This window comes from Galeopterus variegatus, unplaced genomic scaffold (genome assembly GCF_000696425.1).
Source record: "Galeopterus variegatus unplaced genomic scaffold, G_variegatus-3.0.2 Scaffold65, whole genome shotgun sequence".
NCBI classification, from domain to species: Eukaryota; Metazoa; Chordata; class Mammalia; order Dermoptera; family Cynocephalidae; genus Galeopterus; species Galeopterus variegatus.
The window spans coordinates 755,308-776,405 of NW_007726176.1; the positions used below are offsets into that span (position 1 = coordinate 755,308).

Here is a 21,098-nt window from a genome sequence, read left to right on the forward strand (position 1 = left end):
AACAACCTGATGGAGGCAGGCAGTGCATGGCTTCCCTTGACTGTGGCCCTTTCCCTAGATGAGGCCTGAGAGGAAGTCTGGACAGGCAACCATCTCTCAGAGTCCACCCTGGATTTATACAAAAGCCCATTATGTACAGTTTCTCCTGCTTAGAGTTGGGCAGCAGCTCTAAGCAGCAAATGCCAACTTTAGCATTTGAGATCCTTGATACCATGCAGCCTGTGACCTCTGACCCAGTCTTCCCCTGACAAAAAGCATTTCCTCCCAAAGGTAATCAAAGAACAAGCCCCTGAATGGAGCCTTGGACCTAGCTCTCAGCAGAGGCTCTACCACCTTTCCAGGATCAAAGGCCGAGGGAAGTCACATGCCAGACAAGAGATCCACAGGTAGTAGACATGGAATTTTAGAAACACAAGGTAAAAAAATCGCAGGCTCTCAGGAGTCATGGATTATTAAAACTGCAGCATCTGAGAGACAAAGAAATTTACGACTTATAACACTTTAAACCTCATGGCATTGGCAGAGATTACACTGGATGGGAAGGGGCAAAGGTTGCTTTTGAACTGGGAATTCTGATGGCTCCTAGATCCTGGGCATCTTCTGTGTTGCTAGAGGCTTAGCAAACACTCCCTTGTGACAATATGGTCTGAGGGCTCCAGCCCCAGGACGAAGGCTGAAAGAACAGGCTTTGAATACCAACCTAATGGCAAAATTCTACCCACCAGGCCCCTTAGCGGAGGCCTTCGGAAGGATCCTGCCAGGCCAGTAAGCCCCGGCCCCTGGTGATACATTCTGATGTCCTGGCGGTACCAGGTTTGCAGTGGTTACCAATTACCAAAAGACTCTGACAGCAATACCATGATTATTTGGTTTCATGGCATGTGTTCCTTGCCAAGAACATGCTGTGTGAGCAGCACTTGGCTGTCCGCAGAGCACTGCACAGCACCATGATCGAGAATTACCATTTGTATAGTGCTTACAATGGAGGAGTATTCATGTCCCAAACCCCAGAAAAAGTGGCCTAAAAAGTGGTGGATGACAATGGCTCTGGCCAGAGTCAGGATGGGTCTGAGGGCCACTTTGGGGGATACCTGGAAAAGTGGCCAGTAGACCCACCCCAGCCCTGGCCTCATCCACATCCAGTTAAGGGCACTTTAGGTACCTATGTTAATGGACTTCACTGATTTTTAAAAATGAGGGAAAGTTCTAGGGTGGTTATGACTTTGTATTAAAACTATAAAAATCTCTCTCAATAAAAAATCTTTCTCTATAAAAAATCTTTTAGAAGAGAGTTCAGCATCCCAGGCTGCTTAGAGCAGGGCAGACCAAAAGGCAGGTTGTACTACTTTGCCAATGTGAGGAATTCCCAGGAGAAACATCAGAAAGCACAGGAGATGGAGAGATGCTCCGGTTCCCTAGGTGCTTGGAAGTCCTATGCCCTGGGAGATGGCATGTCTCCCTCCTCCAGGAAGTCCCTGGCACTTTTCTACCTTTCTCCATCTCTGGCAGGCAAGAAGAGGAGTTTGCAATCCTGGGAACACCTCTGGCTGCCAGTCCTGACTGGAGGGACCAGTGCAGACCGGTGATGTGCTCCAGACGGGATCAGAACTCGTCCCGTAGCTGAGGAGGCCTATCCATGCCGAAGAAAGAGGACAGCCTCCCCTGGAGGTCCCGCTCCCGCTTCACGAAGGCTGTGAAGGAGGAGACACAGTTGCCAATGAAGTGGTCGGCTCGGCCAAGGATGTACAGGTCAATCTGGGCCACCTCAGGCTTCAGGCTCACTACCTTCACCTGTAGGAGGAAGGGCAGAACGTATCAGCCAGGTGGCCACAGGCCAAGGTGGCCGGCTTGGCCAGGGCCCACAGTCCATTTGACCAACTTTCTTCCCCTGGGCTGAAGTTATAGGCACAAAAGGTGCAGCAGAGGGGATGAAGTCATGGGGTCAGTGCCTGAGAGAAGTGATGCCCAGCTGCTGTCTAGGCCCACCCCCACCCCCTTTCCCCATCTCCAGCCTCAGCTCCAAACATGCCAATCACACCTCTGTGCCTTTGCCTGTATTGTTTTCTTTGCCAGGAATGCCTGTTTCTCATTAAAATCCCGACCAGACTCGCAAGGCTCAGCTCAAGTCCTGCATTTCTCATAAAGCCCTAATCTGACAGGCTTTCCTCACCAAATCAAATAGCGCCCCACCCATCCAGTTCTACTCCCTGAAGTCCTCCCTTTCTCATGCACCCCAATCTATTCCCGAGATATTCCCTGAAAGTAAACACTTCTCTTCAGGGATTTCCACTCCCTAGGTCCAGCCACCAGCATCTCTTGCCTGATGGACTACAACAGCCCTTTCACTGGTCCTCTCACTGCCTCTCCTGCTCTGCTCACTACAGAGCAGCCAGAGGAAACTGAGATACCTCTACCCCTGTCCTTTCTGCCCCCCAAGCTGAACGCCCTTTAGTAGTGCCCTATTGCCTTTCAGATAAAGTGACAAATTGTGAGCGTGGCCTACAAGGCCCTGCTCAGGTCTCCTTTCATACCTCCTCCCATCATCCCTTGAGCTCCAGCTACTACCCACCAGACTCCCCCACCTCAGGATCTTTGTATATGCTGTTCCCTCTGCTTAGAGTGCACCTCTCTTTACCTGATTAACTCCTACTTATCCTTCACTTCTCAGCTTAAGTGGCACCTCCTTGGGGAAGCCCTCCCTGGGACCCCTGCCCAGGCTGGGGTCCTCTGCTCTGTGCTGTCACAGAACCCTGTTGCTCTACTTTGGAGCATACATCCCAATTTGTAGTTTTCTTTTTTTTTTTGTCTTTTTCGTGACCGGTAAGGGAATTGCAACCCTTGGTGTGGTGTCGCCCGCACCGCACTCAGCCAGTGAGCACACCGGTCAGTCCTATATAGGATCCGAATCCGCGGCGGGAGCGTCGCTGCGCTCCCAGGGCAGCACTCTCCCGAGTGCGCCACGGGGCCGGCCCCCAATTTGTAGTTTTCACTCCTTTGTAATTCTCTGATTAATATCATCTCCTGCAGTTGACTGGTGCTGGAGCCGTGATGATTTGTTCTCCATTGCTGGCCAGTCCCAGCACAGAGCCTGCCTCTACAAATATCTGTTGAATGGACAAGCGAATGAATGAACCCTGCCCACCTCCCTTCCAAGTTCCTGAACCTCTCTCGTGGCACATACTGTAGTTCTCGGCAAAGTCTTTTTTCCTGAGTCTAGAATGTGAGCACGGGGGCAGCATCTTATTTATCACTACTGCTGACTCAGCACTGGCCCAGCTTAATGGAGGAGCAGGTCTTAGTGCAGGAGGAAGGGTGGGATCTGAGCCCAAAGAGAAGAGGGCTGAGGAAGGGGGAAGGGCGAGAAGACTGGCACAGGAACAGGAAATAGAAAATGGCAGAAGGCTCAAGGCGTAACAAATACATCAACACTAAAAACTAACAACAAAAAAAACTCCCTGGGACTCTCCAAATTTTCAACTTAGTACAGAGGTAGGGGGGTGGGTGTGGGCAGGGCTGGGGCTGAAAGTGCTTTGCTGTTCCACAGAGATTTCTGATGTCACAAAATCCTCATCTTGCTATTTGGACTGTGGCAAAGAAATAATACCAGTTAACTCATGTCCAAAACCCCCCAAACAATTCCACCCATGCCCTGAAACTTACCCACCCTATGTCATGCCACTATAATTGGCTCTGGGATCTCTTGGGTAAATTCTGTCCCTTCTTGGGACTTTGATTTCCTCAGCTATAAAATGTAGGGGGCTGGGGCTGGCCAGTTAGCTCAGTTGGTTAGAGAATGGTGCTGATAACATCAAGGTCCAGGGTTTGATCCCTGTACCAGCCAGCTGTCAAAAAAAAAAAAAAGTATCTTTCAAAGAACATGAAATAACATCTGTTATTCATGTGTTATTCATAATACCAGGTTAGAGGACCCCCAAGGTCTCCCAGCTCTGACTTCCTATCCATTAAATGGGTGGGCAGGAGACGAGAACACACTGACTTAGCACTTCCTCTACAAGCTGGAGCTTCCTGTCTGTGTCTGGCGTGTAAGAGGGAGCCCCTTGCCATAAAGCCAACAGTACCAAGTGTCTGCCTCTTAAGGTCTGCTCAGCATTTACAGTTTTCATTCATCCAACAAAGTCTTACTGAATGCTTACTATTAATTCAGTCATTTCGTTGACATATACTTCCTCATAATCTACTCTTCACTGATACAGTAAAGCATTTACCAAGCACATGCCACCTTTTATTTATGTACTGAATACCTCCATTTGCAGTTTCCTTAAGCATTTACCAATCACAAAAGATCCTTCCCTTTACTCATCAAGCACCTATTTCTACCACTGATGATAGTTAACTTTATTAAGCACATATTTTGCAGTAGGGACTGTTTTAATTTCTTTACAGCGATCTTCACAATCACCATATGAGACAGGTACTATTTGGTCCCATTTTATAGATGAGGAAGCAGAAGCACAGAGAGGTGAAATAGCTTTTGCAAGGCTGCACAGTGAACAGAACCCAAGTCTCTGACTCCAGAGTCTATGCTCTTAACCCTTCTGCTATACTGGATGTCTCCCCAGAGCCCACTCTACATCCTTATTCAACAAGCTGACTGTCTACTATGTGTCAGGTGCTATTCCAGACACTGGTGATGGTAAAGCAGGGTCTCAGCCCCTAAAGAGGCCACAGCACCAGGCTAGTCATCAAGAAATATGTGACTCAGCTTTGGATCCTGCCTTCAAGGAGCCCATGCTCTTGGGAAGAAATAAGACATGTTTCTACGTTAGCCTCATACAGTCTAGAAAATGCCTCCAAAAAAGTGAAAGTCCTATGAGAGTTCCCAGTAGGGATACATACGGGGTACAGGGAAAACTGCAAAGACTCTACACAGGAGTTGTTTGAGCTGGGGTTTGAAGGAAGGAGTTGGAGAGGAACCATACATCCGAAAAAGGCTGGTGATGGAAGAACATGAAGCAGGTAGTGAAAGCACTGGGACCACCCTGGCACTTTCTTTCATTCCCTGCTCCCCGTATTCCCATCTGGCCCATGCATACCTTCCCCTTGAAGAGCTGTTGGATCTCGGGCACATAACTCTCAGAATCAGTGGCGATGTAGACTGACTGGGCACTCAGTGCCCTCACCCAGAGCTTCACGGCCCGCCTGATTTCCTTCAGGTCAGGAAGGCACATAGTCATTGTGAGGGGGGCAGCCGTGCTGCGGCTGTAGCCCACACACTGGGGAGAGGCCATGAAGTGTGAGCCTGCGGTCCCGTCCTTCAGCATAGCACAGGCATTCTTCTACAGGGAGGAGTTGGGAAAGAGAGTTAAATACCAGCAACTGCCCTGGAACCCCAGCAGCAAGAACTGGTGAGTGGAAAAAGACGGGCTATACAGGAGGAGTCTGATTACATTTTTTAAAAAAGCATTGAGGGAAGAGGGAAATACACCAGAACAGTGACAGTGGTTATTTCTGGGTGGTAGACTATGGGCTTTCTGCAAAAAAAATTTTTTTTCTTGGTCTTACTGCATTATCTGGGACTTCCAGTAAAATTCTGATCAGTGATAACAAGCAGCCTTATCTGATTCCTGATTTCAGTGGGAACACTTCTGATAGCTCCCCATGAGGTAACAATGTTTGCTGAGGGTTTCAGAGATAGTCTTTATCTAGCTAAGGTGGGTCCATTCTACTCCTGGTTGGTTATGAGTTTTTATCATGAATGGGTGTTGACTTTTATCAAATGCTTTCTTGGCCTCTATTGAAATCATCATATGATTTTTCTTCTTTGGGTGCACATGTAGTGAGTTTCATCACACTCCTGGAATAGATTTTACCTGTTTGCATTGCTTGCTAATATTTTACTTGGGATCTGTGCATCTATGTTCATAAGTGAGAATGGGCTATCATTTTCTGAGCTGACTCTGTCTGAGTTTGGTATTAGTGTTATACTGCCTTTATAAAAAAATAGCATTTTATATCTTTTTATTTTCTAGGAAATCATCGATGGGGACTATCTATTCCTTGGATGTTTGGCTGAAGCCACTCAGAAAACATTCTGGGCCTGGCTCCTTTTCTTTGTAGAATAGGAGCAGGAAAGGGTCCAGTGGGTAAATGTGAGATTACCTCGTCAATGAACTATTTGTGAATTTTAATCTAATTTCTATATGTTTTGGTATTTTTCAACAATAAGCATTTCTACATATCTATATATCTTATGTAAATTAAGGAGACTGTCTATACTGGTTCTGTTATTTTCACACAAAGGATAATCTGATGAAGTTTCTGCACATTTAAGTAGCCTCCAAATTCTGGGAGGATAACATTAAAGAAATTCCAGAAGGATGCCATGAAAACAGAGCTGAAGGTGGAAATATCACAGCTTCCTCTGTACCAGATTCAACACTTTTGTCTAATATTGAAGAAAAGAGACTAGCTTGGATAAAATCATGTAAACCTTGGTTTGAAATTTTCAAGCAAAATCAACAAAAGAAAATTGTTCAAAGAAAGAGACCCGTGAAATGCTCAGCTAACGTGATGCCCCCTTTGAATACACTAGAAATTCTTCAGTGTGGCCCTTGGAACACTTTACAGCAGGTATTTCTAATTTTATAATACTTTTTCATATTTATTATTTTTTTCTTTAAAAGATGACCGGTAAGGGGATCTTAACCCTTGACTTGGTGTTGTCAGCACCAGGCTCAGCCAGTGAGCCAACCGGCCATCCCTATATGGGATCCGAACCCGCGGCCTTGGTGTTATCAGCACCGTACTCTCCCGAGTGAGCCACGGGCCGGCCCCGAGGATAACATCTTCACTTCTTGGGAGCCCCACCCAATCTCCATAGTTTGTTTTTCCACAAGGAGTCTACTAGCTAAACACTGAGCTGGGACAGAGGACTCCTGGGCTGTGGGCCTCTCTCTGGCTTGCTGCCTGACCTGGGCTCTGGCTTGCTACTTCAGTTTACCAATCTGCAGAATGAGGACAAAAATGGCAGCTGTTCAAATGAGAGCTGCACTATGGAGTTACATTTCTGACATGTGCTGCGGCAGGACCATGGGACACAATCCTATGGACTTGTTCAAGTGAGATCTCTCTGTCCTGGCTGGGACGTGTGGCCAATCCCCACAGGCATGGGTCTTGCTCAGGGACTGTCCAAGTCAACCAGTGAGACGAAGGGGGAAGTTACCCAGTCAGAGCCAATGCGCAGATGAATGCCCACGTAAGGCCGGATGAGGTGGGTGCGGATCTGGGCCTCTCCCATGTTCACCATCTCGTCTGACCATACCACATACTTCTGGAGCGGCCTATGTTCCTCTAGGACGGGGAACTGGGCTGGGGCCCCTGGCAGTGCGAGCACCGGATGTTCCTTTGGAGAAAATCTAGGCATGAGACAGAATGAGAGGAAGTCAGACAGAGGACACATAGAAGGCCTGGCTGCAACCCCCACGGGAAAAAGGATGGTGTTGCACCATGCCCCAGAGACCCTGCAGAGGGGCCCCTGTAACATGCAAGAAGCACGAGAGGTTGTGAAATACCAACGGGCTGATAAGAAACCTTGGCGGCAGTAATAGGCACAATATGCAATACTGTCCTACCGCACAGAATTTACAACCCTCCTTGCTTGTTTAAACAATTAAAAATTTACAGTAGAGCATTCCAACCTTTTAATGTCATGCTGGCTTCCAATCTATGGTGCAGTAATTTAATCCAGGGTGGGGTGTCTAGACCAAGCCTTTGCCCTTTTACCCACACGGCGAGACTGGGACGTGCAGCTGCTTACAGAGGTAATGGCTAGGTCACAGTCACAGGGCCCATGTACACTGGATTGGATCATTCATTCAACATTTGACAAATACTTGTTGATTGCCTACTATGTGCTAAGGCCAGGGGAGAACAAGACAGGTGTGGTACCTGTCCTCATGGAATATACCAGAGATCTGCAGATGCCCATAACATACTTTCTAAGACTCCTTTTCCCTTTGTACATAATGCACGTTGTAATTATTTCACATCTGTCTCTTCTGCTGGACTCAGGCCTCTAAAGGCAGTGCCTCCAGTATGCCTAGAATAGTGTCTGACATGTGCAGGAGCTCAGTAAATATTTGTTGACTGAATGAATGAGGACCTGTGATCCTTCTACTAAACCCACACTACATCCCAGCAATATGAAACACCTTGCTGTCCCATGAACTTGCAATACACTTACAAACTTCAGAGCTCTGCATACTTCTTCCCTCTACCTGGAATACCCCCCCTCTGCCAGCCAAAATCCTTTTCTTAAAATTATGAAACAAGCACAGCCACCCTGGAAAACAGTTTGGCAGTTAGTTTCCTATAAAACTAGACATGCAATTACTATATGACCCAGCAATTATACTCTTGGGCATTTATCCCAGAGAAATGAAAGGTTAGGTTCACACATGAACCTGTACATAAATATTCATCGCAGCTTTACTCATAATAGCCCAAAACTGGAAATAACCCAGATGGCCCTCAACAAGCAAATGGTTAAATAAACTGTGGTACATCCATACCATAGAATACTACTGCAATCAAAAGGAATAAACTATCGACACAGGCAACAACTTGGATGACTCTCTAGGGAATTTTCCTGAATGATAAAAGCCAGTCTCAAAAGGTTACATACTATAAAATTCCGTTTGTATAATAACATTTTTGAAATGATAAAATGGAGAACAGAAATGAAGAAATTAGTGAAGCCAGGGGTTAGGGATGGTGTGTGTACATGTGTTTGTGTGTGTGTGTGTGTGTGTGTGTGTGTAGGGAGGTGGGTATGGTTATAAACTTGCAACCCAAGGACCCCTGTGATGATAGAACTGTTCAGTATTTTAGCTGTGGTAGTGGATACATAAATCTACATACGTGGTAAAACTGCACAGAACTAAATACACACACACACACACACACACACAGACACAGAGGTGAGTACATGTAAAACTGAGGACATCTGCATAAGATGGATAGATTGTATCAATGTCAATATGCTAGTTGTGATACTGTACTATCGTTTTGCAAAATGTCACCACTGGGGGAAATTGGGTAAGGGATGCATGGAATCTCTGTATTATCTCTTACAACTGCATGTGAATCTACAATTAACTCAATAAAAATTTCAAATAAAAATTATGAAATATTTCAAACTATAACAGGCAAATAGTTCAACAATCCATATACCCATGACCCAAATTAGCAGATACTAATACTTTGCTTTGTTAAGGATTAAAAAATTTGGTTGGAGCACAGTCTTACAACACCAAGATCATGCGTTTGGAGCCGCCAAAAAACCAAAAACCAAAAAAAAAAAAAAAAAAAAAAAAACCTAAATAAAAGTTCTATCCCACCATCTCTTTCTTTTCTTCCCCTTCCAAGAAGATGTGTTTTTATGCATAATTACACTTTCACCAAATGAGTATAAATTCCCCTCCCCAAAAGGTGGGGGATATTGTTCTGAGGGCTTTTTACAGAATATAATAATTAGGAACATGGGTTGTTGAGCCAGAATGTTTTTTTCTAATGTTCAAATGTTGATTATGCTGCTTACTAAGTTGGACAGTTGACTTAACTACTCTGTGCCTCAGTTTCCATATCTGTATAATAGAGCTGATAACTGTTCCTACCTCATAGGGCTACTTTTTTTTCCCTTTTAAAAATTTTATATATTTAAGGTGCACAGTACAAGATAATGTTTTGATATACACTACATAGTTAGATGATTAGTATAGTCAAGTCAATTAATATGTCCATTCAGAGGGCTGTTGAAAGAATTAAACAGATTAATACAAGTAAAGCATTTATTTTATTTTATGTTTTGTTTTGGTTTTTGGTGGCTGGCTGGTAAGGAAGCAAAGCACTTAGAACAGTGCTCAGAAAGCTCTCAGAAAATTCTGGCTATCGTCAATATTATCATCATCATCATTGTCGTCATCATCGTCATTACCACGATCATCACCATCACATTGCATATAACCTAGTTCAACTTTTTAAAAATTTAACTTTATGTTTTAGAGATTTGGCCATATTGACTGTGTAGATCATGTGGTCGTGTTAGCTTCCTGAAGTTTTCCATTTTGCACAAAAAACTGCAATTTACCTATCCATTCCCTTCCTGCTGGATAGTGAGCTTGTTGCAATCACTCACTCACACAACAGTGCTGCAATGGACATGCTGCTCATTCTTCACCCCCAACCCAAACATCTTGCTCAGCCAACACCTTCCAAACCTCCGAAGTCAGTTGCCCTCCCAGGCCTCAGCTCCTTGGGGAGGGCTCCCTGTCCCACTTCTCCTCTGCACACTGATGTGCTCAGCAACCATTTTCCCTGCTCATGAGACTGTAAGCCAGTGAGGATAGGGACCCTAGCACCCTGTTCACCATTATTTCCACATACACTGGTCCAAGGCCTGCACCAAGGAAGCATCAAACAAGTGTTCCTTGATGACCTAGTTCTCTGTGATGCTCATCTTGGACTCTAATTTTCTGTTCCAATGCACATACAAGTGAATTGGTTATGAGACTTATGTGACAGGCAACGTTCCAATTAATTTAGGTATATTAACTCATTTGATATCCATAAGAGCTCTGTTAGGTGAGATTATTGTTATTTTTATTTTATAGATGAAGAAACTGAGGGACAGAGAAGTTAAATAACATGCCTAGGGTCACACGGCTAGAAACTGATAGAGCTGGGATTTGAATTCAGGCAGTCTGCTCCAGAACCTATGTTCTTTTTATTTTGTTTTTTGTTTTGGCAGTTGTCCGGTATGGGGATCGAACCTATGTTCTTAACTACTACACCCCACTCCTATCTCACCCACCCCAGTCAACAAGCACCTCAAAAGCTGAGCCTATGGTTTATTCTTCTGATTCCCAGCCCCTAGCACAGGCCTTAACACACAGTAGCTACAATAAATATTTTTAGAATGAATGAATGAGAGGGATTCTGGGACCTCACCAGAAAGATCAGATCAGGTTGTCAGGGATTAGAGGAGGAAAAACTAATATTATCTGAGCTTCTACTGTGGGCCAGGCCCTTAGCTAAGCTCCTTTCAGATGCCATTTCAAATGATTTCAAAAAGAAAGCAAGAGTTTTCTGATCTCCCAGGGGGCTGGAACATTAGGATAAAGTCAGGATCCATGCCCTCCCTGACCTCTTGGAAAGGACCTGCAGCTGACCCTTGGTGAATTCCAGATTTGGAATATCTGTCCCCTCTTTTTGGATCTGGACCAGCACAGAACTGTCTCTGCGGGACAATATCACCTCTGACCCAATAAGCAGCAAGAGGCCTACACTAATCTGTTCATTTGCTCTTAATGAGGGAGGAAAGTGTTATCTGGAAAGAAAAGGGGGAACAGGGGTCTTGATTGGAAAGAAAGCTTGATCAGCTCCACCTGCCCCCAACTGTTCACCCTAGGTCAGGCCCTTAGACCAGTCACTATCTACTGGAGGCCAGCTTTCCTGCTGCTGAGCCTGGTGAACCTCTGCAGTTCTTCACCACCACACTTATGCTGCTGAGATTCCCCAGCAAGTTGGGGTTTCTCTGTGCACAGCATCCACTTACGTGCCTAGCATACATTTGTGGGACCAATGGATGAACACCATGCTGAGTGCAGAAGACCCAGGGACACGAACAAGGCAGGGCCTTGCTCTTGATGTCCCCGCCACGAAGGACTAGTTTTCCCTCCAGGTCTTTGCATGGCTGGCTCCCTCTCATCCTTCAGATCTCAGTCTGGTTTCAGCCCTGCCAATCACATCCCACCTGTTTATATCCTCTTAGGGAGGCTGCAGCCTGGGAGAATGATAAGCCATGTACTCAAATACTTATGACCTCCATACCATGAGAATGGTTCAACATGATGGTCACTGCCTTCCAACAATAAATATGTAATAACTATGTGTTGAATTAAAGTTGTACCAGGGTATTCATAGACTCAGAACCAGCAGAGCTGGAAGATTCCTCAGAAATCAGTTGCTGGGGAAGAAACACCTCTTATTCCCTCCTTCTAGAACCCAATCTTCAGCTGGATACATGGCAGCCCAAAATAAAGACATTTCTCAGTACTTCTTGCAGCTAGGTATGGCCCATGTGCTTTAGTACTAGCCAGTGAGATGTAAGCAGAAGATTTATAATGGACTCCTGGGAAAGCTCCTTAAAAAGATGAGATGTCTTCTTCTGCCCCTTTTGTCTTTCCAGTTGCCTGGGATATGATTGCTGGAGCTTCATCTACCGTCTTGGCCCATGAAGTGACACTGAGGATAAAAGCCAGTACTGGGATTACTGAGCAGAGAGATGGGAGCCTAATTCCTGTTAACATTGTGGAGCTGCCATCCAGCCCTGGACTGCATACCCCAGTACTTCTTTTACTTAAGAAAACAATAAACTCTTATTAATCTGGTGTTATTTTGGGATATCTGCTATGTGTAGCCTAACTTAAGCCTCATATACCTAGACCTGTGGCCTATAAACTTCTTTACTTTACTTGGAGCCTTAATGTACATGAGGGTTATTGGCTGAAGGTGGTGGGGAGAAAATGAGCCTCTCCAATGTGGCCCCTCATCAGTACTTCCCATAAAGGCCCTACAGGCACTTCCTGAAAAATTTGAGGGCAATCTGAACCATTTTATAGATGGAGCACTGAGGCCACAGAAGGGGAGCAGTGAGCCCAGAAACAGCTTCACCCTCCAATCCCATTCTTCCCATTTGAATGCACTTAATGCCACTGAATTTTACATTTAAAAATAGTTAAAATGGTAAAAAAAAGAAAAAGAAAAAGCTCTATTAGCATAAATACAAATATACACACTAGTAACCACTTTTTGAAATCTCATGCTATTATATATTTAGAATTAATCCTGCCAGCAATATTTACCAAAATGGTAAATATTGATATTAATTATTCTTCAGAAAAGATACTTAATTACTTGATTACTATCCACATATAATGATTTCATTTTAAGCTAATATGTATAGGTATGTACATGTATGTAAAAATTTGTAGAGGATGCAAGTATACGCATCAAAATGCTAATAGTGTTTTTTGGATGGGTAGTGGAATTATGAGTAAATTTAATTCACTTATTTAAAAAAAAAATCTCCAACCAAATCTGTGGTGGGTATTCTAAGAGCTATTCATTCCAAGAAATTAGATGTTGAACCTGGATTTAAAGTTGTACAGTTGGAATTCCATAAAGAAAATGGAAAAACAAAAAAACCAAAAGAACTGCCCAGTTAAGCCCAGTCAACCCAGAGAACTGTGAGAATAATAATTTGTTGTTGTGCTACTAGGTTTTGGAGTGGTTTATTACACAGCAACATCCTATTATTTTCCTCCTTGTTCGACACCAGCCACATTGGCTTTCTTTCTGCCCCTTGAACATACCAAGCTGTCCCCGCCTCAGGGTCTTTGCTTGTGAAGTCTCCTGCCACAAAGTACCTTCTCTCCAGCTTGTGGTATGACTGGCTCCCTCTCATCCTTCAGGTCCCAGTGCTGCCAATCACATATCACCTGTTTATAACCTTCAGCGAACTTATATCATCCTGGAACTATCCTCTGTAAAAGTTTATTCACTGTCTCCCCCATTAAACTATGAGCTCCATCAGAGCAGGGGCCTTATCTGCCTTGTTCACGCCTGTATCCCCAGTGTCCAGACCAGTGCTTAAGACTCAGGAAGTGCTTCTTAAATATGTGTTGAAGGAAGGCAGCTGCCCAGGGGGCCCTAACTCTCTCAAAGTGCCTCCAGGGACCTCACCTTCCTTACTTGTCTTCCTTTTCCCCAAATTCAGCTATAAGGCTCAAGCTTCCTCAGGCCCTCAGGCAATTCTTACAACTCAATGAACTCAAACAAGACTGTGGGGCAATGAACAAATGTTTCAGCAACATTCCCAAATGATACATCCACGGATTGTCCCTTCTCTTCTGGCTAGGATTGTGTGCTCTTTCTAGCTCTTTGCTTTTGGAAATGCTTTTAGAGTTGGCGTCATTTTTTTCTTTTTTTTTTGTCAATGGGGCAAATCTCTATCCTTTGAGGGCAGGTCTGTCTTCTGGCAATAGCTCCAGGTCATTCAGAGGTGAATGGAGAGAACCAAGCAGGTGATCGAATGGGAGTGTACTATCTGGGATCAACGAGGGAGATTAGAATCTGCTGAGACTGAGTATCCTCAGTAGCCCGTGAATTACCTCTAAAGATGACCCAGAATGGAACTGGCAGCTGTTAAAAGCACAGCTATTTAATCTGTGGTGACTAAGAATGGGTGCTTTGGAATCAGACTGCCTGGGTTCAAATCCCGCTCTGCTACTTCAAGCCTCATGACCTTGGGCAGGTGACTTCTCTCCTCTCCGCTTCAATTTCTCTATAAATAAAACACAGATGACAATAACACCTATCCCATAGATTCGCGGAAAGATTAAATGAGTAAATATCCATGAAGACTTAGAACAATGTCTAGCACATAGTAGACACGAAATAAATATTAGCTCTTATTATTTATTAAAGATTTATATATAGATCCCAGCTGCCCAGTCAACAGTTCTATGACCTTGGGCAAGTTATTTAACTTCACTGAGCTCAGTTTCCTTGCTTGTAAAATAGAAATTGACAATAATATCCACTTCATGAAATTTCTCAAAGGCTTAAATAAGTAACAATGAATAATAAATAGTGACAGCCAACACTGGTTGGCTGCTTACTATGAGCCATGCACTTTATGTACTAGGAGGCAGATACCATTAGTGCTCTTTCCATTAAATCAAGGAGGAAACTGGGGCCTGATGGTTGGAGTGGCTTATTCAGAGTCACCTGAGAAAGTGGTAAAGCTGGGCCAGAGCTCAGGACTGTCTTACTCCTGAGTCTGTGCTCATTTCTCTTCAGTAGTCTATCTTTGGCTTATGAAATGCCAAGTTCTGTGACCACATGTGAATTCATATGCTCCTTGTACCCCCTAACCCAAGTCTGACTTCTAAGCCCATGATCTTCCCTGCCATGCTATAGCATTGAGAGCAAGTGCACTATTTTAGATATCATCATCAGAACTAGACTGTGGCTCCCTGAAGACTGGAGCTGGGCATTCCTCATTTTTATATATCACCTTTGGCCTCTGAGTACTATGTCTCACACATGACAGACACTTTATAAATATTTCACAGCCTGTGCCTATGCCCTGCTAACCTATTTTTTTTTTAGTAGGGCCTACTGGAGTGCAACTAATATAGTACATCCAATAATTATCAGGATGACATCATCTCTCAGTCTGCACCTGCAGTTGTTCTTCTCTAGAAGTTGCTTCCAATTTTCACCTTGTGAAGAGGAAGGTAACAGGGGGGTGATTCTCACGCCTAGAGGAGGAAATTGAGACTCATGTGACTGCATGATGTTCTTTTTATGACATCCCTTATCAGCCAATAAACTCTTGCTCAAACTCGTGGCAGGTCAACGTCCCACTGTGTCAGGCGTTGAGACGGGAGCAGATCATACAGAATCCCAAGTTCAACAGACAAAGCGCCAGCACCTTTGGTCTCATACATCAGGGTGGGGTAGAGGGGATGAGGGCCAGGAAAGTTCTGAATGCCCGTGAGCCCCATGCCCCTCCCCTAAACCCAGCAATGCTGCCCCTCCAAGTACCTCTGGATCCACTGTTCTTTGTAGGAGGTGCTGAAGGAAATGCCTGTAAAAAGCTCCGACTTATTGAAACTCACATGAAACTGATCCCAGAAGGGGCCAAAGGGGTTCCCTTCCTGTAGAAAGAGAATGGTAGATGGCTTACTTGCAGGGAGAGAAAGCCATCTGGGTCAAGGAACTGTAAGAGGAGGAAACCTGGGTGATTTGACTCAGGCTAAAACATCCTCATAGGATGGCCTGGTAGAAATGTCACTTTGTAATTCCTGGGCTGGGGGCTAAGGAGAGTGGCTCAGCTTCCATTCTGGTTTCTAGCAGATGTTCACCACAGAAGGAGTCTGTTCTGCTCACATGCTACATCCCACTAAACCTGAAACATTGTTGGGGTTCTGTGGAGGAGTGGACCTTGGACTTGGAACCATAGACTAGAGCTTCAAAAGATTTTTGAGACCAGTTAATCTAATGCCCTAATTTTCAAGATGGAAACCAAGGCCCATAGAGGATAAGACACTTGCCCAAGATCATACAGCAAGTGAGGGCAGTGTTGGGGCTGTAAGCTAACTCTTCTTTCTCAAATTTCACAGCACTTCTAACCATTCTCCCCAGACTTTAGCATATGCACTGAAAGACATATTTGGGGATTGTCTTATTCCCAAAGTGCCAGAAATTTACAAATTTCCACTAACAAAATATGACAGCTTCTCATTTACCTGCTGAGAAGTTACTGAAGTTACAAGGGTTGTTAATGGAGCCAAATTACCTGGGGTTGAATCCCAGATCTACCACTTGTTTGCTGTGTGACTTTGGGCAAAATATTGAACCTCTCTGTGCGATACTCAGTATTCTCTCTATAAAATGGGAACATTATTAGTACTTTCCTCATGGAGCAGTTTGAGGATTAAATGAGTTAATAAGCATAAAGTTCTTAGCATGTTACCTGACATATAGTAAGTGCTGCATGAGTATTAGTTGTTATTACTGATGTGGCACTTTACAGTTTACAAGCACTCTTATACTGCCCTCATGACACTTTATGAGACAGAGCAGGGACTGGCATCTCTATTTTGTAAGGAGAAATAAAGGCTCAGAAAAGCAAAGTCTTCTGCCTAAGGTGACACTGTTAACAAATGCCAGAAATGGACTTAAATCTCCATCTTTCTACTCTAAGCCCTGTGGTGCCTTCCCCCACATATTGCTATCACATAGTCTCAGGGGCCTAGAGGACAGGGAACTGGCAGAAAGTGTTCCCAGACCCACAGGACCCACCTTCATGGGACACGTCTTCTTATCAGGGCTTCGCTGGGCTGCCACCTCAAAGCAGTACGCCACCCGCTTCTCAGGGGGCCAGTGGGTGGGGGCCAGCTTCTCCATGAAGTCCTCCAAGCTAATGACCCGATGGTATGCCTGGAGGGACTCCAGTTTGAAGTACTTCTGGTAGGACACATGGAGCTACAGGAAAAGGAGGAAAAGAAGGGTCAGAGTTCTCTTCTCACTGTCCCAGTGGCCACTCTGGAGACTTTTATTAAAACCATACACTTCTAAGACCCAGACAGCTTGGACTACATGATAATGAAAAACTTTTGTCAAAAGACACCAAAGTTAGGATAGAGATAAACTGGGAGACAATATCTGCAAACTAAAGAACAAACAGTAATATCCCTTGTGTTTAAAAATGCCTGCTAATCTGTAAGAAATAAAGGCAAATAATGCCAAGAGAAAATATGGGCAAAGGATAGGGGTGAACAACTTGCAGCAAAGGAAACCCAAATAGCCAATACACTCAAAAAATATGCAACCTCACCAGTAATTAGGAAAAAGCAAATTACAGAGCTGGCTGGTTAGCTCAGTTGGTTAGAGTGCAATGTTATAACACCAAGGTCAAGGGTTTGGATCCCCATACCAGCCACACCCACACCCACACCCACATCCACCCCCAACACACACCAAATTATAACAAGGCAACACTTCTTACTCATAAGACCAGCAAAAATATAAAAGCTTAATCTTAACTGTTGGAAAGGATGTGGGGAAATGGGCACTCTCATAGAAGAAGTGTACATTTTGGAGCAACTACTTTGGGATGCAATCTGTCAGTATCTAGTATCATTTAAAACATACTTTCCACCTCTAGCTATTTGCCCTAGAGAAGTTCTTGCACTTTGTAACAAGAGATGGGTACAGGATGCTCAGTGCCACAATAGAAGTATAGGCAAGAACTTGGAAGAAGTCACACCATGAGGTCCCGTGTGACCTCAATGAGAATAATCATAGTGGGGAAGGGGAGCTCAATTGGAGCAGGATGAGTAACCCATAGAGAGCAAGGAATTAGAGACTCAGGAAGACAATTGGCTGAGAAGGCAAGGAGACAGACAGCAAGCAAGCCAGAGGAAGACAGATGGGCAATGTCTAAAGAGTAACACTGAGTGCATAAAAATCAGAACATCAACTGCTCCCAGTAACTGAGGACTTCCTGTATCCTAGGCTCTTTACACTGATGAGCTCAGTTCACTCTAAAAGGAAGGCACGCAACGACATTCAAGGCATGTTATTATCATTAACTGATTCAATCTTCACCATGAAAGGTAGCAACAATTATTACCAGCCTATTTTAATGATGAGGAAACTGAGGCATAAAGAGGTCAAGTACCCTGCCCAGGCCACACAACTAGTAAGTAGCCAAGCCAAGCTAAGCTATTATCTCAGGTACTCTGGCTTTTAACCTCTGTTAGCCTCTCTAAATACAGGTATGCAAAGAAAAAAATAAAACCTATGCAGAAAAAAAGCTATGAGAAAGAAATAAAGGGTTTTGTACATACTAAGTATAATTCCTGATGTCTATTCAAAACTTTCCACGTCAATTCATCAAATATTAATTAAGTTCCTACTGCCAGGCCCTTGCAGATAAAATGTGAACAAAGACAGATGCAGGGCTACTGGAGGACACAAATTATAAACAAGGAATTAGAGGATGCTAAGCATCACTGTGCCAAGAGAGCCCCTTGATGGGGTGCGAGGCGGTGCTAGAGTCAGTCTGCCTGGGTTGGACATGTTATTAACTAACCTGTGCTTCAGTTTCTCCTTAAAAACTGATATAAGTTTTGATTAATGGAATGCACAGAGGGTGGGACCAATCAGGGCTGGAAACAGAAGCCTTAGGTTTAAGTTACAGGCTCTGGAGTGAGACAGACATGGGCTTGAATTCCAGCTCTACTACTCACATGCTGTGTAATCTTGAGCAAGTTACCTAACTTCTCTAAACCCAAGATTCCTCATAGGGATGTAATGAGGGAGAAATGAGCTAATCCTCATGCAGAGCTCAGAACAATGCCAGCACACAGCAGGTGCTGGATAAGTGTCAGCCATTGTTATTCAAGGAAAGCATTTCTGGATGGGGTGTAGGACAAGCTCAGAGGAGTGGACGGTAAAGCCCAGAGAAGGACTTGGGGATCAAGAAGTAAGCAAGGCTGGAGAGGGTGGATAAGGGCCAAGGTCAAAGAAAGTACTCACGTTGGTGAAGGGAGGCTTGTTATGCTGGTACTCAATCCAAGGAGGTACAGCCAAGGTACGGTTCAGCAGCTTTGCAAAAGCAAGGGAGCCCAAGAAGTGATCAGCTTGGTTTCCAAAGCGCCCTGGAAATGGTACATTGGGGGTGATGTGAGGCCTGGGGCACCTAGGGCATGGGACATGCAGGGCTGAGAAAGAGCTAGGGGTGGGAGGGCCAGGACACAAAGGAGAGCTAGTCTGGACTCCTGAGTCTGACATTCAAGGCCCTTCAGGCCTTGCTCCTGCCTTGGCCACTCCAGGTTCCTTGCTGTCTCCCCAGCATGCTCTAAAATTCCCATTCCCATCCCATGCCTTTGCTCTTGCTGTTCCCTCAGCCAGGAGTGCCCTTCCACCTCTATCTCCATTCATTTGCACACGAAGGTGCAAACTCCAATACCTCATTCACTAGGATCCTTTCACCAACCCCTTGCCTTATTCACTCTTCCTCCTCTGACTTCCACCTTGGATTTGAGTTACTTAAGTTCTTCACTTTTCCTCAAACGTCTTTTCTTACTTCCTGGCCTTTGTACTGGCTGTTTCCTCAGCCTGTGAATACTTTAGGGCAAGGATCCTGTCTGATTCTTTTTGTTATCCTCAGCATGGCATCCATTCATTCATTTCACAAATATTATTGAGAGGCCACAATGTGCCAGGCTCTGTGCTAGCTGGGATACAGGAGTGAGCAAGGACAAGGTCTCTGCATCTCAAGGCACTCACAGTTCAGCTGAGGAAACACTAAACATGCAAACATAAGAATAAATTTGGATAACTGCAAGAAAGAAATGAAAGTTTGGTGATGGGGAATACTGAAGAGAAGGTTACTATGGTACAAGTCAGTGAAGTCCTTTCTGGTGACATTTAAGCTGAGACCTGAAGGATTGGAAGGAGTTGGTCAGGCAGAAGTGAAGGGAGGGCATTCCAGGTATACGGAATAGGACATGTGATAGTACAGGCTGGAGGACCTGAGCATGTGTGAGGACAGAAAGGAGATCAGCGTGGCTGCAGCTGGAGGATGGGGGAGAATGGAGTTGTGCAAATGACTGGCGGGGACCAAATCATGCAGGACCCTGAAGGCCATGGTCAGGAGTCTGGAAGCCATTGGAGGGTTTTAAGAAAGAATGATCTACAATGATGATCCACCACCCCATTTAAATTGTACTCCTCAGTTGGCCCTTAGATTCTCCCTTAGCCTGCTCGATTTTATTTCCCCATTGCATTCATCATCTTCTAAGAAACTATGTAACTACTTAGCTTTAATGTTTATCTTTTATTGTCTGTTTTCCCCAACTAAAATAAAGTCTGTACAAGGATATGGGATTTATTCACCGCCCTATTCCCAGCACGGAGAACAGGGCCCGGCGCAGAACATGTGCCCCATAAATATCTGTTGAGTGAATGAAAGAATCGCCTGAAGCCAGCGTGGGTCAGTGACATAAGTCCTGCCCCACCAACTCCATTTGCTGGACTCCGGGCTGGCTTTGACCTCGAGCAAATCAGTAACTTCTCTCAGCCTCAGTTTTCTCATCTGTCAAATGGAAGGTTGAACACGGTGGCCCCGCTGTGCCCTTGCAACTAGGGCAGAGAGAAGAGCAGGCCCTGGCCCGCTCTGGGGTTCTCTCCTGGACCTGTCAAAGTGTCTCTGGGCGCCTCAGAGAAGTGGCTTCTCCTTTCCCGGCCTCCGTTTCTCCATTTGAGCAGAGGGATCGGAAGGCCTTACCCATGCAGGGGCAGTAGAGCAGGTAACCGGCCGGGTCCCAGGAGGCCCCGGGCAGCCCCGGGAGCTGCAGAAGCAGCAGCAGGAGAGGCACACGCAGCGGCAGGGGCGACAGGGGCGACAGAGGCGGCAGTGCCCACGCGGCGGCGCCCATGTCGGCTCCGGAGACGGAGCGCGCCGCGGCGCAGAGGCGGGGAGCGAAGGAGGGGCATCG

The 21,098-nt window shown here is 45.1% G+C and overlaps 1 protein-coding gene across 1 annotated transcript; it reads right to left on the reverse strand.

Annotated features, from left to right (window-relative positions):
* Nucleotides 1–385: 385 nt before the first annotated feature.
* On the reverse strand, nt 386–21,038 carry POFUT1 (protein O-fucosyltransferase 1). The gene is made up of 7 exons (XM_008577107.1): nt 20,888–21,038; nt 19,135–19,256; nt 16,894–17,076; nt 15,634–15,746; nt 7,184–7,376; nt 5,055–5,297; nt 386–1,791 (listed from the first exon to the last, which is right to left on the reverse strand). The coding sequence occupies exons 1-7, from the start codon at nt 21,036–21,038 to the stop codon at nt 1,603–1,605; spliced, it is 1,194 nt and encodes a 397-aa protein (XP_008575329.1). The 3' UTR covers nt 386–1,602.
* Nucleotides 21,039–21,098: the final 60 nt, after the last annotated feature.